This window comes from Cetorhinus maximus, chromosome 9 (assembly GCF_964194155.1).
Source record: "Cetorhinus maximus chromosome 9, sCetMax3.hap1.1, whole genome shotgun sequence".
Lineage (NCBI taxonomy): Eukaryota > Metazoa > Chordata > Chondrichthyes > Lamniformes > Cetorhinidae > Cetorhinus > Cetorhinus maximus.
In genome coordinates, this window is record NC_135887.1 from 99,082,889 (window position 1) to 99,099,815 (window position 16,927).

Consider the following 16,927-nt stretch of genomic DNA (forward strand, 5'->3'; position numbering starts at 1 on the left):
AGTGTTTTTTTCTGGAATTACCTCATAGGATAATCCAACATTATGTCATCAGCTTTTAAAACAACATTGGAATATGATTCTTCAAAGGATAATGGATGCTCCTTTTCCATTTTTCAAAACTCTTGAAATCAGTTGCAGCAGACTAAATACACCTTACTTTGGAATCACATTGCATATTTAAAATTTTTTTTACTGTTAGTAAATCTTCCTACATGCCAGAGCAAACCTTTACATTTTCTTGCCTGTGATCCCTCTGTAACCAAATATACATTTAGTATGTACAGTTGTAAATTATTGCCAAGTAAGATCATTGATTCCATTTTGTGCTTTTAAAGAAGAGAATTTTCCTTGTTAGTACTTTTAATATATATTTGTCCCAGGACATAGTTTGTGTGCTCATTTTCTGTTTATGTCATGAATTCGATTGGAAAACTATTTTTGAAGAGTTTGGCTGCAGAGCCCAGTAAACATTAACTCCCTGCAGGAATAAGTCAAATATATTCTTCAGTGGCACAATACAGGGATTTCAGTGGTGAGTGTCTACCACAGACTTTGAAATCAGTGTATGTCATCTGCCTCCAGAGCGATAAAGAAGTTTTTTTTTACTGTAATTGGTTCTGCTGCATGCAAGGTTAAATACTTGGTAGTAAAATCACCTCAGCTGTAGAGATTCATTCTCCTTACAACCAGCTTGCTTTAAATATTCAAATTTGTTTTGTCTGTGTTGTTCCAATTTTACATTCAGTTGTTTATCTTCTGGCATATTCTGTCTTGTTGTCTTCTGTGCCATCTATTTTTTCCTCTTCTGAGACTCCACTGTCACATTTATGCTGCTTTAAAATTGAGTCCAGTTTGTCACCAGTTCCACTGACCAATTGGTGTGGCTGCTATGTTCAGTGATCTCTAATAGTAAATCCACACATTGAACTGCGAATTTGCAACATTGCTTCACAGTATGGAAGCGGTATTTTGATGGAATTGACAACTGGTGACTAATACAAGTTTCACTATGCTGTGCAGGCCAGCTACAGTGCATATTTAGTTCAATGCGAAGAAATTTCAGTTTTACGTCAACAGCCAGTGTAGCATACACATGTGAGATTGAAGTCTTTGAATAGAATTTAGAGTGAGGCCGCCTTGAGGATTCTTGTGAGCCGTTCATAAATTCTATTTTCTCTAGATAAAGATTGAAGTGGGTCTGTCAGCTCAATAGGAGCTGCCGTATAACTAGTAGAAGTGAATAATAGTACGGTTTCTGGTTTCATTATTTAATTAACATTACTTTTTTAAAAAAGTGTTGTTTCATTTCAATTTCAAATGATTTTGGAGCTTTTGAGACCTGATATTAGTTTGCACGTTCTCCCCGTGTCTGCGTGAGTTTCTGCCGGTTTCCTCCCACCATCCAAAGACGTGCTGGTTAGGTGCATTGGCTACGGTAAATTGTCCCCTAGTGTGCGTGCGTGGGAGTGCGTGCCCTGTGATGGACTAGTGTCCCGTCCTGAGTGTAACCCGCCAAGTGCCTATTGCCTGTCAGGATAGGCTCCGAGTTCCTGCAACCCTGAATTGGATGAAGCTGTTCTGGAAAAGTAAGTGAGTGAGACCTGATATTGCAAATATTTACAATTATAAAAATAGAAGAAAGTAACTGAAATATAACAAGGCGTTCATTACTTGTGCACTGGTATTTTCAAAGTCTGTTATACCATAATAATGCTACCAACACCATTGAATTAGTTAATGTTTTTAAATTAACATTTGCATTTTATTTTAGAGTTGGAAAAAGTAAAATAATTTTAGGCACTTGTTTTAGCCCTTTGTGTTTCATTTTTGTGGATTTAAGAATACCCCAGAGTCTAAATTAAAATGAAGAGGGTTTTTATGTTTTAGAATGACCACATTTTATATTGTTTTATAGTAAACTGAGTCAATACAATGTAAAACAGCCCTTTAAAATAAGTTTGTTACATGAGTTCAGTTTACATCAAAATAATTGTCTTGAACAAAATTTCCATCAGCACTTATAACTCTAGTCAATGGAAGGAGGATTTATAAGTGTATACAGCAGTTCAGTGCATTCTGTACTTAAATTCTCTCTGCAATTTTTACGACAAATATTAGTATGCTTTCTATTAGATATTGATTTCATGAGTGCTAGCATTAACAGTTATTCTTTCATTTTATGCATTCCAAAAGTCACCCGCATTTCATGGAATTTTTAAAATCCATGAATTTGTTACCTTTATTATTATCTACAATCCTGCTCTTTTGATTATCTACAGCACTTATAAGCTGGAATGCATTGCTAACAAAACAGATACACTATTACCTCTCCAGTCCAGAACGCTTGGGGCCAAGTAATTTCTGGATTTTGGAATTTTCTGGATTATGGAATGACGTTAGAATGCCTAATCACAAGAGTGTGAACCGGAAAGCACCATAGATATGAATATTCACCTGAAACAAAAGAAGTGATGAAACATTCTAAAGCAGTAATAAAAGTTGTTTTACTTATCCAAATACTGTATCTCCCATGTTTTCACGCAGCTTCTTAATGTTATAAACTGTTGAGCACCCTCACCATATGCCTCACACAAATTTTTCACTGAAGAACCTTCATCTATTTTCTGTACGATTCCCACCTTTTCAGATATTGTAAGCATAACATGTCTATGTTTTGATGCGCTTAGATGCCATTTTGAAGGTTAAAAAAGAACTATATCCTGGGAATGTTTGGGTCTGCTCAAAAGCACTGCTGCAAGAGTGGGGAGAGAGAGAAAAACACATACAGAGGGAAAGATAGTGAGGGAGAGAAATCTGGGGCAAGATTTTCCCCCCGTCGGGGGCGAAGTTGAAGTGTGAGCGCGCACAGGCGCGTCTCCAATCGGCGCCATTTTACGTGGGAGGGCCAATTAAGGCCCGCCCAGCGTGACATCCACCAGGAAGCGTTGACCGCTCCCTGTGCGGGCGGGGGTAATCACTAAACCTGAGAGTGCGCTCTTTCGCACATGCGCAGGAAAGAACGCACTCATCTCCCTGAGGCTAAGTGCTGCCTCAGGGAGATCGGCTCTACTGTCAAAAGTATTAAAAATAGAAAAAAAAATTCCCTGACACGTCCCCTCATGTGACACTGTCACATGAGTTGGGACATGTCCATAATTTTTTTTTAAAACTTTAATTAAATTTTTTAAAACCTATATGAAACCTCATCCCGCCCGTGGATGAGGTCATGCTTTTTCTAATTCCCGCCAGGGCTCCTGGCCTGCCTGCCAACCTTAAGGTTGGACGGGCAGGTCCATTAATTAGTTTAATTACTCTGTCAGTGGCTTCAATTGGCCATTGACAGGTGTCACAGCTGATTTTGCTGAGCCCCCGCCTACCTGAAAATTTAAATGGGGCATGGTGACATCGGGAGTTCCACCCGACGTCACTGCGCATCATTTTACGCGTCAGCGAGTGGGCCCCGCCCCTCGCTCACCAACAGGAAAATCCTGCCCCCTGGAGAAATAAACTGACGAGAGGGGTCTGGAGAATCAGACTGAGAGAGAGATAAGACATCGAGTGAGTATGTAACCTTGCGCTGCGTTTTCCCACGCAACACAGTCGCCGCTTCAGTTGAGCCTTCTGAATTTGTTGCAGAGCCTGAACAATCTAATGGCGAGCCAGTGGATCTGCTCAAAAAAATTCTGAGCAACTAGGGTTTCCAGACTTCTGATTTCCAAACTAGAGAGGTTATAGCGTGTGATGAGTTTATTTGTCTTGCAGTAGTACATGTAATAACCTTACCGAAGATTATCAACTCAAATTTTCTAAACTTATAATACGCTTGCTCCGTAGTTTTGTTTTACACATACTGATAAGCATCCCAAAAATTCTTAATCTAATGTGGAAATTTGGGATGGTTTGCGAGGCTTATTGCATCCCTTCTGTTCACAGTTTAGTCAGCAATCACTACCAATGCTTCATGTATTATCATTGTATTCATTGAAGATTATTTTTCTCACTAAGTTTGATAAGTGGCAAGTAACATTCATGCCACGTATGATGGCATAGCAGTTGCTAAAGGCTGCTATTTAAAATCCCAGAGGAAAACTTTAAACAACTTGTCATAACCTTGGTATGTTTGAGATGCAGCTCTAAATTCAGGAATAAGACCACCAGTTCTCGAGAGGTTTTTATATCAAACTAAATGAGATATTTATTAATTTACAACAAATTAAACATATACACATGGCTACAAATTACTACTACCATAACTTTTAAGAAATTTCCAAATTATTCTCCACTACGGCAACAATAACCAATAGATTTAACAAGACATCAGGCAAAGCATTTTTCACCTTACAAATTCAAAATGAGGTTCCTTTCAATTTGGCTCCTTTGCAGACAGTTGTAGGCTTACAGCTGCTTTGATGTTACATGCCTCTACCTTGCACACACAAACTCCCCATAGGTTATACCCAGCACGTCTCTTTGAATGTAAATTTTCATTGTATCACCAGCCCTTTGAACTCCACTTCTTCTAACAATAAAACCCCTTTCACAGTACCAATTTTATCAGTAATATAAACATATTGCTTGGTGTCTCCCAGCAAGGTTTCACACCCAGTTTTAAATACTGTATTCGACAAAATGCAAATGTACCTCTACCTCTGTTTACATCTCAAAACTACTGTACATCAAAGCACCCAGACTAGCTGGCTTTAATCCAATTAAGACACACACAGACACACCCATAGCCTAAACCTCCATTTAAAAAAAAAACTTCCAATAACATTATATACATTATAGCTTCATGACACCACACAAGTGCGAGTCAATTACCATCTGCAACAAGAGATAATCTAACTATCTCTCCTTAACATTCAATGACATTACCATTGCTGAATCCCCCACTATCAACATCCTGGGGGTTACCATTGACCAGAAACTGAACTGGACCAGCTATATAAATACTGTGGCTACAAGAAAAGGTCAGAGGATGGGAATTCTGCAGTGAGTAACTCACCTCCTGACTCCCCAAAGCCTGTCCACTATCTACAAGGCACGTCAGGGGTGTGATGGAATACTTTCCACTTGCCTGGATGAGTACAGCTCCCACAACACTTAAGAAGGTCGACATCATCAGCTGCTCTTAATTCATATGTTTGTAGGACAAAGCAGCCTGCTTAATTGAACCCCATCCATCACCTTAAATATTCACTCCCTCCACCATTGACGCACAGTGGCAGCAGATTATGTTATCTACAAAATGCACTGCAGCAATTCACCAAGCCTCCTTCTGTGGTACCTTCCAAACCCGTGACCTCTACCACTCAGAAGGACATGGGCAGCAGATGCGTGCAAACAGTACCACATGCAAGTTTCCTTCCAAGTCAAATACCATCCTGATTTGGAAATACATCGCTGCTCCTTTATCGTCGCTGGGTCAAAATCCTGGAACTTCCTTCCTAATGGCACCGTGGGTGTACCAACACCACATGGAGTGCAGCGGTTGAAGAAGGCAGCTCACCACCACCTTCTCAAGGGCAATTCGGGATAGGCAATAAATGTTGCCTAGCCAGCAACGCCCACATCCCTTGAACAAATCAATTAAAAAAAAATATATTTCAACTGCATAAAATCTTCAAAAGCAAAACTTATTTTTAAGTACGTGTCTAATATTTAGCAATTTCATACCACTTACTTGAGGAGATACATTAGGCATGTGTATACAATAAAATAAACTTTCTTAGTGTTTATTTTTCCTCAGATGCTTGATTCCTTTTGACATAACCACACTTAGTACAGTCCTAAGGTTTCATTCATACAACAAAGAAATAACCTCTGCATCTTAAACTAATTTTAGTTCTTTCACCCAAATTTACTTAATATCATTATTCCTTGATTTAAAGAGTAATCCTTGGTGCTTAATACCATCTGTAAACACTGTACTTGAATGTAATTTATCACCTCACTAACTGTAATTTTAACTTGATAAATTCACTTATCAGAATCTTGAGCCTTTATGTTCATATCTGCATGCATTTATCTTCACAACACCATTTGACTTTGTTACATAGCCAGTTTTCTAGCTACCGTTCTGATCGTCAATATGTTTAACCAACGAGTAGCTAGCTGCATGAACCAGGGAATTCTCACGTTCAATTGTTGCTCTGTACTGAGTTAACTAATGTATATTGAGGCAGATCTGGAAGTACTCCAAGTCTCTTGTAACTGCATTTTCAAATTCCCAATGTCTAGCCTTTGGCTTTCCAATCACCACCACAATTCTGCAACTATGGGCAGAATTTAGCCCTCGATGGGCAGGCGGGTCCCACTGGCTCGGCGGCAGGCGGGCAGCCGAACTCCACTGCCGAAACAGGCCCCGCCACCATTTTGAGTGGGCGGACTGCCCGACGGGAAGCACTATGCACTTCCTGTGTCGGGGGGGGGGGGGGGGGGGGGGGGGGTTGGTGGGGTGGGGGGGGGGGTGGATTCCCCAACTGTCAAAGTGCGCTCTTTTGCACATACGTGCGAAAGAGCACACTGCTCCCTGAGACTAAGTGCTGTCTCAGGGAGAGCGCTGAAAGTTTAATAAACCTAAAAAATAGCAAAATAAAAAAATTATGAGCATGTCCCCCTCATGTGACAATGTCACACGAGATAGGGCATGTTAATAAATATTACATAAAGTTTATTAAAGTTTTTAAAAACAGACATGAAACCTCAACCCGCCAGTGGATGAGGTTTCATGTTTTTTCAGAAGCCCGCTGGGGCTCCTGGCCTGCCCGCCAGCCTTAAGGTTGGATGAGCAGGTCCTTTAATTGGGTTAATTATCCTGTCAATGGCCTCAATTGGCTGATTTCGCTGTCCACCCACCTTCCTGAATATTTAAATGGGGTGGGATGATGTCGAGGGTTCCTCCCGACGTCATCCCGCATCGGCAAGTGGGCCCCGCCCCCAACTCGCCGACGGAAAAATTCTGGCCTATAGATCTACTCAACCACATCCTAGACTCCACCTTTGATTCTTATGTTCCCATTAAGACCTTTTCGCTCTCTCACCCTGGTACGGCACTCAGCTTGACCATGAGATCACCTCCTGCTCCCACCAAGCTGCTGACCACTCGATTTCCCTTCTTGACCCCCATCTTAATTGTTAACTTTTTCTTCTCTCCAGATACTGTCCCTTCCCCTTCAAATCTGCCATCATCACCCTTCACCCCAAGCACCCACCTTTGACTCCTCTGTCCTTGCAAACTACCACCCATCTTCAACCTCCCTTTCTTCTCCAAAATACTTGAATATGTTGTTGCCTCACAAATCTGTGCTCAGTTTCCCCACAACACCATGTTTGAGTCTCTCCAATCATGCTTCCACTCCCACCACAGCACTGAAATAGCCCTTATCCAAGTCAGAAATTACTTCCTATGTGCCTATAATAAACTGCCCCTTCTCATCATTTTCTACCTGTCTGCCACCTTTGCCAAGTTAATCACAGCATCGTCCTCCAACACCTCTCCTCCATCGTCCAGCTGGATGGTACTGTCTTCACTGTTCCATTCTTATCAATCCAGTCATAGCCAGCAAATTTATCTGCAATAGCTTCTCTTCCCTCTCCCTCATTGTTACTTCTGGAGTCCCCCAACAATATTTACTTGGCCCCTTCCTATTTCTAATCTACATGCTGCCCCTCAGCAGCAGCATCTAAAAACACATCAGATTTCACTCAGCTCTACCTCAGCACAACCTTGCTCAATCCTTATGTTGTCTCTAATTTGTCATACTACTTGTCTGACATCCAGCACTGGATGAACAGAAATTTCCTCCAGCTAATTACTGAGAAAGCTTTTGTCTTCTATCCCCACCACAAGCTCTTTCCCAAGCCATCTGTATTTCTCTCCCTGGCAATTGTCCAAACCTGAACCGGATCAGTCACAACTTCAGTGACATATTTAACTTGAGCTGAGCTTATGATCAAATTATCTTCTGTACCAAGACCGCCTACTTCCATCTTGCCCCACAGCATCTAACTTTGCCTCAGCTGATCTGCTTCTGAAGCCCTCATCTTTGTCTTTGTTATCTCTAGACCTGACTATTCCAATGCTTTTGTGGCCAGCCATCCATCTCCCATCCAACATAAACGTAAACTCATCCAAAACTCTACTGTCCATATTCTAACTTGCACGAAATCCTGCTCATCCATCACTATGCTCACTGATCTGAGTTAGCTCCCAATCCACTAATGCCTCAATTTTAAAATCTGTAACCTCCCCCTGTCTTACAACCCTCCAGGATACTTGTATTCCTCCAATTCTGGCCTCTTGCACACCCTCAGTTCCAATTGTTACACCATTGCAACAACTCTCACATTTAGAAATTGTTTATGGGGAATAAAACAAGTTAAATTTTATTGCCCATTTAACAGAGTAAAATGTCTCTTGATGCTTAGCAAGAATGATATCAATAATACACCAAGACACAGAAGGTGATAACAGGACAGATGACCAAAAGCTTGATCAAAAAAGTAGGGTTTAGGGACCATCATAGAGGAGGAGAGAGAGGCAGAGAGGTTATGGGGAAATTCCAGATCTTAGGGTGAAGACAGCAAAAGCTAAGAGCTAAAATGATGGGAACTTTCTATTTTTGTATGACTAAGCACTTTGTTAAATAATATGAACAATTTACAGCATGCCTTGAATGCAAATGCTTGCCTTTAAAAGTAATAGGAAACACTGAAATAAATCATATATTTTGGATTTTACCAAAACCTGCCAGAAAATATGGTTTGAAAGTGGAACGCTTTTAATTATAATAACTTATGTAACCAAATAATCTGTTTTTAAACACTTATGTTTCAGGTTGAATTTAATGTCTTTGTAAGATAACACAGCACTAGGTGATTCAATAGGTGGAGATGTTTCTCTCTAGCTTTAATATACCATTACATCTGAGGTGACGCAATCTTATAATTTACCAGTTCATCAGCGTATAAAGCTCTATGGATACTTTGCCTGTCCCTTCAAGTATCTTTTCTTCTTCCTTTTCAAGGTGGTTTCTTTGGTGCAGTTGTTGTGTGATCCATTCTACAGAACACTCGATGGTTTTAAAACACTGATCGAAAAGGAATGGTTGTCCTTTGGCCACAAGTTCAGCCAACGTAGTAATCTAACTCCCAATAGTCAGGGAAGTGGCTTTGCTCCAGTCTTCCTGCAGTTTTTGGACTGTGTACACCAGGTAAAGGAAACTTGATTTTTTTTTTACAGATAAATTTTGTGTAAGAAAATGAAGGTGCAGAAATACATTAAACACTTCAAAGCCACATTAAAGTTTATCACTGTACATGTACAAATTAAAGCTAGATCAAAACTAAACTTAGCAGTGTGTGGGTGGTTGCATTTGAAAAAAATAGAATTAAAGCCACTTTAGCCCACAGGTGTGCTAATGCAGCAAAGGGTTCAAAAACATTGCCAAACTGATTTATTATATTTATGTTCTGAAATTGTGCTGATTTTTTTCTAATTGTGTTAGGTTCTTCGGGGTGTTTTTATGCCATCTTGGTGGGAGTTGTTCCTGGTGAACATTATCGCACAGACAACTTAGCTTCCCTGATTGAATGGTGATTTGAACTGAAATGCTGCAATGCCCCAGAAATTGAGCACCACTGAGCTTGTGTGTTATCTTATATGTTAACACAGGTTAATGCTTCAAGAAGAGAATCTTGTCAATTCTGGTTTAAAAAGATAACTACCTGGAACGTTAGCCTATCATTTTCTTCAGATTCTGTCACACCTGTTGTGAATTTCCATCACTTTCTATTTCTAGTTCAGATTATTGGTTTCTGCATTTTTTGGTCCACATTATGCTTCTTGAATTATATTTTTCCCATAGATTCATCACCAGTATCCAATGGAGTTTGAGTTCAACCAGTATTATCTGAAGTTCCTGGCCTACCATTATGTGTCCAATCGCTACAAAACCTTCCTGCTTGACTCTGATTATGAAAGACTAGAACATGGTATGTTTTAACCATATAAATGTTGGCGGAACATGGATATAAATCTGTGATGCCGACGCAACTAAAGCAGAAGCAGAACCAAGTCAAAATATTTGTGTTAGCTTTCCAAAGTTCTTTCTAAGAGCTCTGAATTATGTTAAGTGTATGAAACGGACTTTATTGTTCCCTAATTTGTAGCTTAGATTTTTTTTGCATGAATGGATACAGTAATACACTATTCATAAATTATTGAGAAAAAAAGAACTTACATTTTTATATAATTTTATCACATCCTCAGGATGGCTCTGTCTACCAGCTGTGCCACCGAGTAACTAGCCAGGTCTCTTCTTGCATGCTTGGTTTTGCAAGCATTAAGGCAGCTAATGTTGATGGAAATTATTTTGATCAGTGGATTTTTCCTAATCTTTGGCAAACCTAGTTGAGCTCCCCTGAACCATTTTCCCTTACCCTTTTTCTGACCTGGTAATCTCACAGAGTAATCTTTAATTGTTTCTTCAATGTCTTCAACTGCAAAATATATTTGCTAAACTCCAATAATGCTCAACCCTTTAAGATAGTCCATCCATGGTTGGGCTTAAGGAACACATCCAGTAACTACCTAGGTAACTATAATATGAAAAGAGTATCACAAATGGAGTGACACTTTTGTAAAATAGGCCACCATTCCAGACTTTGTAATTTTAATGAACAGATTAAATATATTAGTAAAAATATCATTGTTAGGTTGGCTCAGGTGGCAGCACTTTTTTCCTCGAGTCAGAAGGCCTGAGTACACAATCTAGCATTAAGAGTACAGTATTGAGAGAATGCTGCATTTTTGGAAAACCTGTCTTTTGGATGGGATGTCAAATCATCTGTCTGCTCAGGCAGATGAAAACAATCTTATGGCATTGTTTGAAGTAATGCAGCAGGTTTTCCTGATGTGTTGGCCAACATCCGTCCATAACAAAAATCACTAAAATCAGATTATCTGATCATTCATTTATTTACTGTGTGTAGAATCTTGTTCTGTGTAAATTGGCTGTTGTGTTTGCTTATGTAACAAGGGTGCCTGTGCTTCAACAGTAATTCATTGTAAAGCACTTTGGGATGTCATGAGGATATGATTGATGCATATCAAGAATGTTCTATGTACTGAATTGTTATCATGTTATACTGCTGATCATAAACTATTTCTAAAATAAGACATTTCGATTTTGGTGATCGATTTTGATGAATTATGGCCCACATTTTGCAGTGATACTGACAGCAAAATCTGTCAGCATTCACAGTCATTACTCCTCTGAAACTGACAGCAAATTCTGGAGTCCACACATGCACTTTTAAACATGAAAATCCAGAGATTTCTGTCAGTGATTCTGTGTTTACCCATTGGATGAGCTGTTGAAGTTCTTGCCCCAACTCCGGACTTTAATCAAAAAGAAATAATTGAACTCATGAAAACTTGCTCTTTTAGACTATTTATCTTGCTGTAAAAACCTTTGAAAATGTTGTACCTTGTTGAATCAGGTCTAGCTCGGTTTTTAGCAGAGCACTAAGTTCATAATTAATCCTTAACAGCCCCCATGCCTCTCGAGCTAATTTTATATTTGTGGAATGTTAATTTCTCCATTATAATTTAATTACAGTTTTAATTTTTTTTAGTTTATGATATTTCGGCCTGTACCTTAATCCAATGTGCATGCCCCAATGATTTACTTCACTCGGTAAAATTTTTGATTAAAAGTGAAACATTTAGTGCATTTACTTCTTGATTTGCTCTCTGAGAGAATACTTAATATGATTCGCTACTTACCCTCTTGATGACATCACTGCTGTGGATTCCTGGAGAACACCTTGACTTGGCATCAGATTCAAACGGGCATTGGGAAAGGGAAAATCTACACCATGGAGATCACTAGATCTTTGTGAACAGCTTTCTTCGAGCTGGTGCTCTTGCCATTGACTGTGAAATCCCAGCCATTCTTGTACATTTCCAGTCCAAGAAATGGCACAGAAATTACTGTCACCCATAACATGCAATACATGTTTTTGACATGTAAGACTGGATAGCTCAATAAGGAGCTTTTGAGTGATAGTTACAATATTATATTGCAATAATATAGTGGTGGTGAGTGGGAGTTGGGTGTTAGGATGAAGCTCTCAGTTTACCGGTCGATCTATGCCCCCATCCTCACCTATGGTCATGAACTGTGGGTGATGACCGAAAGGATAAAATTGCGGATACAAGCAGCGGAAATTAGGTTTCTCTGCAGGGTTTCTGGGTGTACTATCTGGGACAGGGTGAGGAGTTCAGCAATCTGGGAGAGCCTTGAAGTAGAGTTGCTGCTCCTGCGGATTGAGAGGGGCCAGTTAAGGTGGTTCAGGCATCTGATAAGGATGCCCCCTGGTAGGCTCCCGCTGGAGCTGTACCGGGCACAGCCCACTAGGCAGAGACCTTGAAGCCAAACCTGTACATGCTGGAGGGATTACATCTCTCAGCTGGCCTGGTAACAACTGGGAATCCCCCAGGAGGAGCTGTAATCTGTGGCTGAGGAAAGGGAAGTCTGGTTGGCCCTGCTCAGCTTACTGCCACACGACTTTCATCAGGAGAAGCGGTGTGAAAATAGATGGATGGATGTATTGCTAGTTATAATATTATATTGCTAACACCTGCCGTACTTTTTAACTGAAAGCAAATTTAAATCAATGTGTTTGCAATTAAGCTGCACCGTGATCAGTGAAGTGGAAATGTGACAAGCTTTCCTCTCTTAGTTCCCTAACTAAGAGTAACATAAGTAGTGGATGTAATATTATTGGATAAATAAATACTTGAAGGAGAAAAAATTGCAGGGATATGGGAAGAGTGGGCCTAACTGGATTGCTCTTTGAAAGAGCTGGTGTAGACTTGATGGGCCAAATGACAGCCTCCTGTACTGCATCATTCTGTGTCTTTTTTTAACTGTGATGACACAATCCTACTATCCTCGTAAATAAAAACAGCTCATTGAGACCCCCTTATTTTCCATTAGTAGAAATACTCTTTAGTGGTTTCCTCTGATGCTACGTTTTGATTAAGCATAAACGTTTGGAAATGGAGGATTCCTATACATACTGATCAATGATTCACAAAATTTGTATCCCACTCATCTGATTATTGATTTGGTGTAGCCTGAATTCAAATCTTTCTGGGTCCTAAATGAATAAAACCAATCCCAAGGAAGGAAAGGAGAATTTAAACTACCCCTAGTCATTGCTGTGAATTTAAACATTGGATTAAGAATATTCTGAGCTTTGTTATGAAGATTTGTGTTCATAAATTATCTCCTGAATTGTTTTACTTCTGTAAGAATCATTATTTGAGTTAAAAGTAATGTGGATACTGATCCCTTTCACTAGGAATTTTATTTGAGGACAAGGTTGACAAACAGGCAAAAAAAGGAATCTGTATTTGGGAATGTATTGACAGAATTCACAAGAAAGGACCTGTTTTCTTCAGCTATCTGTATAATCCTGAAGAAGGGGAGGTATGTTATTTATATAATTGTCCATTTGATCAATTATTTTGTAATTATTTTCATCAGTATGAAATCTGAATGCACACATTTTGTGTTTTCATTTCTAGTTCCTTTTAAATAATACAATAAATTCTTCTTTGTAGAAACATGTACTAAGGCCCTGCATAAACGTTTCTGCTCTGAAGAAGTGGGATTACTACACAGGAGAGACACTTTCCAGTGGTCCTTCCTATGAGTGGGACATGGTGACTGTAAAACCAGGTGCTACTGAGGACCTAGAGCAGACTGATGGTTCAGTTCCACAAACCCACAGAAAAGTAGTGTGGCCCTGTTACGACAATGTCAGCAAAGTACAGCCGGACGCCATTACCAAACTCCTTGAGGTAGAAACAAAAAGAGCCTAAATACTAATTACTTTCTTCTCGTGGTACTAAATAAGAATAACAGAGCAATTAATGGGTGTAAGGGTAGCAGAGTTTTATTTGACAAATGCATTTGCTGATGACCTATCAGGTTTGACTCACTAATACATGGTGATATTACCATAAGTGTGGAAAACTAATTACGTTAACACTTGTGACTGGGATGTTCCCTTTTCAAATGTGTTTTAAAGAATCAATGTAGATGTCACTCTTATGTGGATCAGTAACTAGCTGAATGCACAAAAAAGCTAAAACAACATTACAGAGAAATAATTTTTCCTGGATATATGTCTTTAAAATGAATGCAATTCTCAATAGTTTATTTTAAGTTATTATGTATATAAGTTAGAAGGCATGATAACTTAGTTGCACACAGATGCAGTACATAGTGCAGATAGAAGCAGCAAGTTGCAAAGAGACATAGATAAATGAGTGGGAAAAACTATGGCAAGTGAAGTACCATGTGGAGAAATTGAAGTCATCCATAGTAGAAAAACTAGGAACTATGGAGGAACAGAATTTTGGCTATCCAAATACCCAAATCACTAAAAGCTAGCAGGCAGGTACAGAAGGTAATCAAAAGGTTCATGGAGTATTTGCCTTTATATTAAAAGAACTAGAATTAAAAAAAGGAAGTGATGCTTCACTTGTACAGACCCTTGGTTAAACTCCAAAGTGTATTCCATTCAGTTCTTGATTCTTTATTGGTCTTGGCAGGAATGCAGTGCAAATTCACCAGAATGATCTAGGACAAAATGATATGTGGGCAGGTTATATGAACTTGATTCCTTTGAGTTTAGAAGGTTGAGAGGCGATCTAATTGAGTTGCCTAAAATGACAAAAGAATTTGATAGAGTTGATGCAAATAAATTATTTCCTTTGGTGAGGGAATCGGGAACAAGGGGGCTAAATCTTGAAATTAGAGCTAAGCCATTCAGGAGTGATTTCAGGAAGCACTTTTCCACAGAAGGGGAAATGGGAATCTGGAATTCATTCCTACAAAACGCTGCAGATATTGAGTCTTTGAAATTTTTGGGAGATCGATTGTCCTCCGGGAAGGGTATCAGAGGTTATGGATCAAAGGCAGGTAAATGGAATTGAGATACAGATCAATCATGGTCTGATTCAATGGTAGAACAGGCTCAATGAATGAAATGGCCTACTGTACTAGTATTTGAATACCCAGTGTTTGACTATATATCTGCCAGATTATTAATATTTCCAAGAGTTAAATAGTGTTTAGGGGAAAAAAGACTGGCTTTTTATCGTATCAGAACTAATGGTGTAAATGTGTGAATTAGATTATGATGTCTCAAATTCAGGTTAGTATGAGCAAAATCTAACTCCTTAATAGCATTTTGATTACTGCAAATGAGCTTTCCATACTTGGAAGATCAACTTGGTATCAATTTTTCTTCCTTAATTAAGCCCCCTGTAATCAGGAATTTGATTGGGATATTGTATTTACAGGAGATTGAAAGACTAGAGAATGAATTGAGCCAAAGTCCTGAATGGTGGAAACCAATCTGGGATCGAGTAAAAGTCAGTCTCAAAGAAGACATAAAAACAGAGCAAACTGTAAGTACATCACAGTTAGGAATATGGTGCTATCCCAACGTGTTGCTTTAACAGAAGACAATGTTTTACCCCAAAATCAGAGGAACCGAGAGTTTTATCCAATTCTCTTCTAAAGCCACAATTGAATCTGCATCCATCATACACTCAGGCAGTCCATTCCAGACCCTAACCATTCACTGCTTAAAAAGAGTTTACCCTCCTATCGCCTTTGGTTCTTTCGCCATTCACTTTAATTAAGTGTCTTCTGGTTCGTGATCTTTCTGCCAATGCGAACAGTTTCTCTTTATCCACTTTGTCCAGACCCTCATGATTTTGAATGCCTCTATCAAATCTCCTTGTAACCTTCTCTTCTCCAAGGAGAACAGGCCCAGATTCTGCAATCTATCCACAGAACTGAAGTTCCTCATCCCTGGAATCATTCTCATAAGTTTTTCTGAACCCTCCAGGGATTTGGACTCTAAAGTCCAGAGTAAGAAAATTCTTGCTTGACTGTCACATCCTTTGTGATTTTAGCTTAGCCAACTCAACTGTAACATACATACAAATCCCTTTGCAGCTTTAATACTTCAACTCTAATGAATCATTTTCAACTTCTCGGTGTACCTTAACTACTGAAGTTTCCAGTCTACCTTAACTGCTTCAGCTACATCCTTCACAGCTGCCTGCTGCTCAGTGCTCTCTCTCCCTCCCCCTCTCTCACTTTCTTCCTCTGTTGCTCTCTCACCCTCCTTCTCACTCACTCTCTCTTCCCCTCCTTCCCTCCAATGACTTTAGCCCTGGCAATTCTGTCTATATTTGATTTACTGATCACCATATTGGATTCTTACACCAGTCTTCAACCTGTGACAAATACCCGTTGACTGGCAATGTCCTACGCAAATGCCCTACTCCTAACTCTCTCTCCAGACAAATGTCCCCCAGCAAGTGTCAAGTAACAAATGCTGACCCTTGGCAAGTGCCAAGTCCTCAATGACGCACCCCTATTTTTATAGCCTTTGTGCAGGTAGCCCCGCATCATTTAGCCCAAATTTGTGCATGTGTGTCTAAAATTTAACAACTTTTAACTAAATATTTGCAACTCTTGACCAATGGGAAGAGCACTTCTAGCTTCCCCACAACAATCTAACCTTAATTTGTATTTCTAACAGGAGGTCCTCAGACCATTCTTCTAGCCAATCAGCTTTGGCTTCCTTTTGAACTGTTAAGCTATAACTTGTATCTAAAAAGGAGGCTCTGGAACATCTTTAACTTTAAGACCTCTTAACGACACACCCCAAAATTCACAAATTATTGCAATGATACATACAAATTAAGACTTTTTATCAATAAGCATATGTATAGTACAATGTGATAATTTAAGTTTATTAATTACACAAATGTATCAACAAGGTGAAGTTTAACACTCTCGCATCCTCCCTAAAGTCTGGCTCCTGA

The 16,927-nt window shown here is 39.4% G+C and overlaps 1 protein-coding gene across 2 annotated transcripts in view; it reads left to right on the forward strand.

Annotated features, from left to right (window-relative positions):
- sbf2 (SET binding factor 2) overlaps window positions 1–16,927 on the forward strand; it is a 669,356-nt gene that overhangs the window by 637,219 nt on the left and 15,210 nt on the right. For both annotated transcript variants that reach the window (XM_078549182.1, XM_078549183.1), the window contains 5 exons: window positions 9,030–9,215; window positions 9,870–9,996; window positions 13,375–13,502; window positions 13,637–13,876; window positions 15,386–15,493. In XM_078549182.1, coding sequence (XP_078405308.1) covers window positions 9,030–9,215; window positions 9,870–9,996; window positions 13,375–13,502; window positions 13,637–13,876; window positions 15,386–15,493 — 789 coding nt within the window. The remainder of the gene's footprint in view (window positions 1–9,029; window positions 9,216–9,869; window positions 9,997–13,374; window positions 13,503–13,636; window positions 13,877–15,385; window positions 15,494–16,927) is intronic.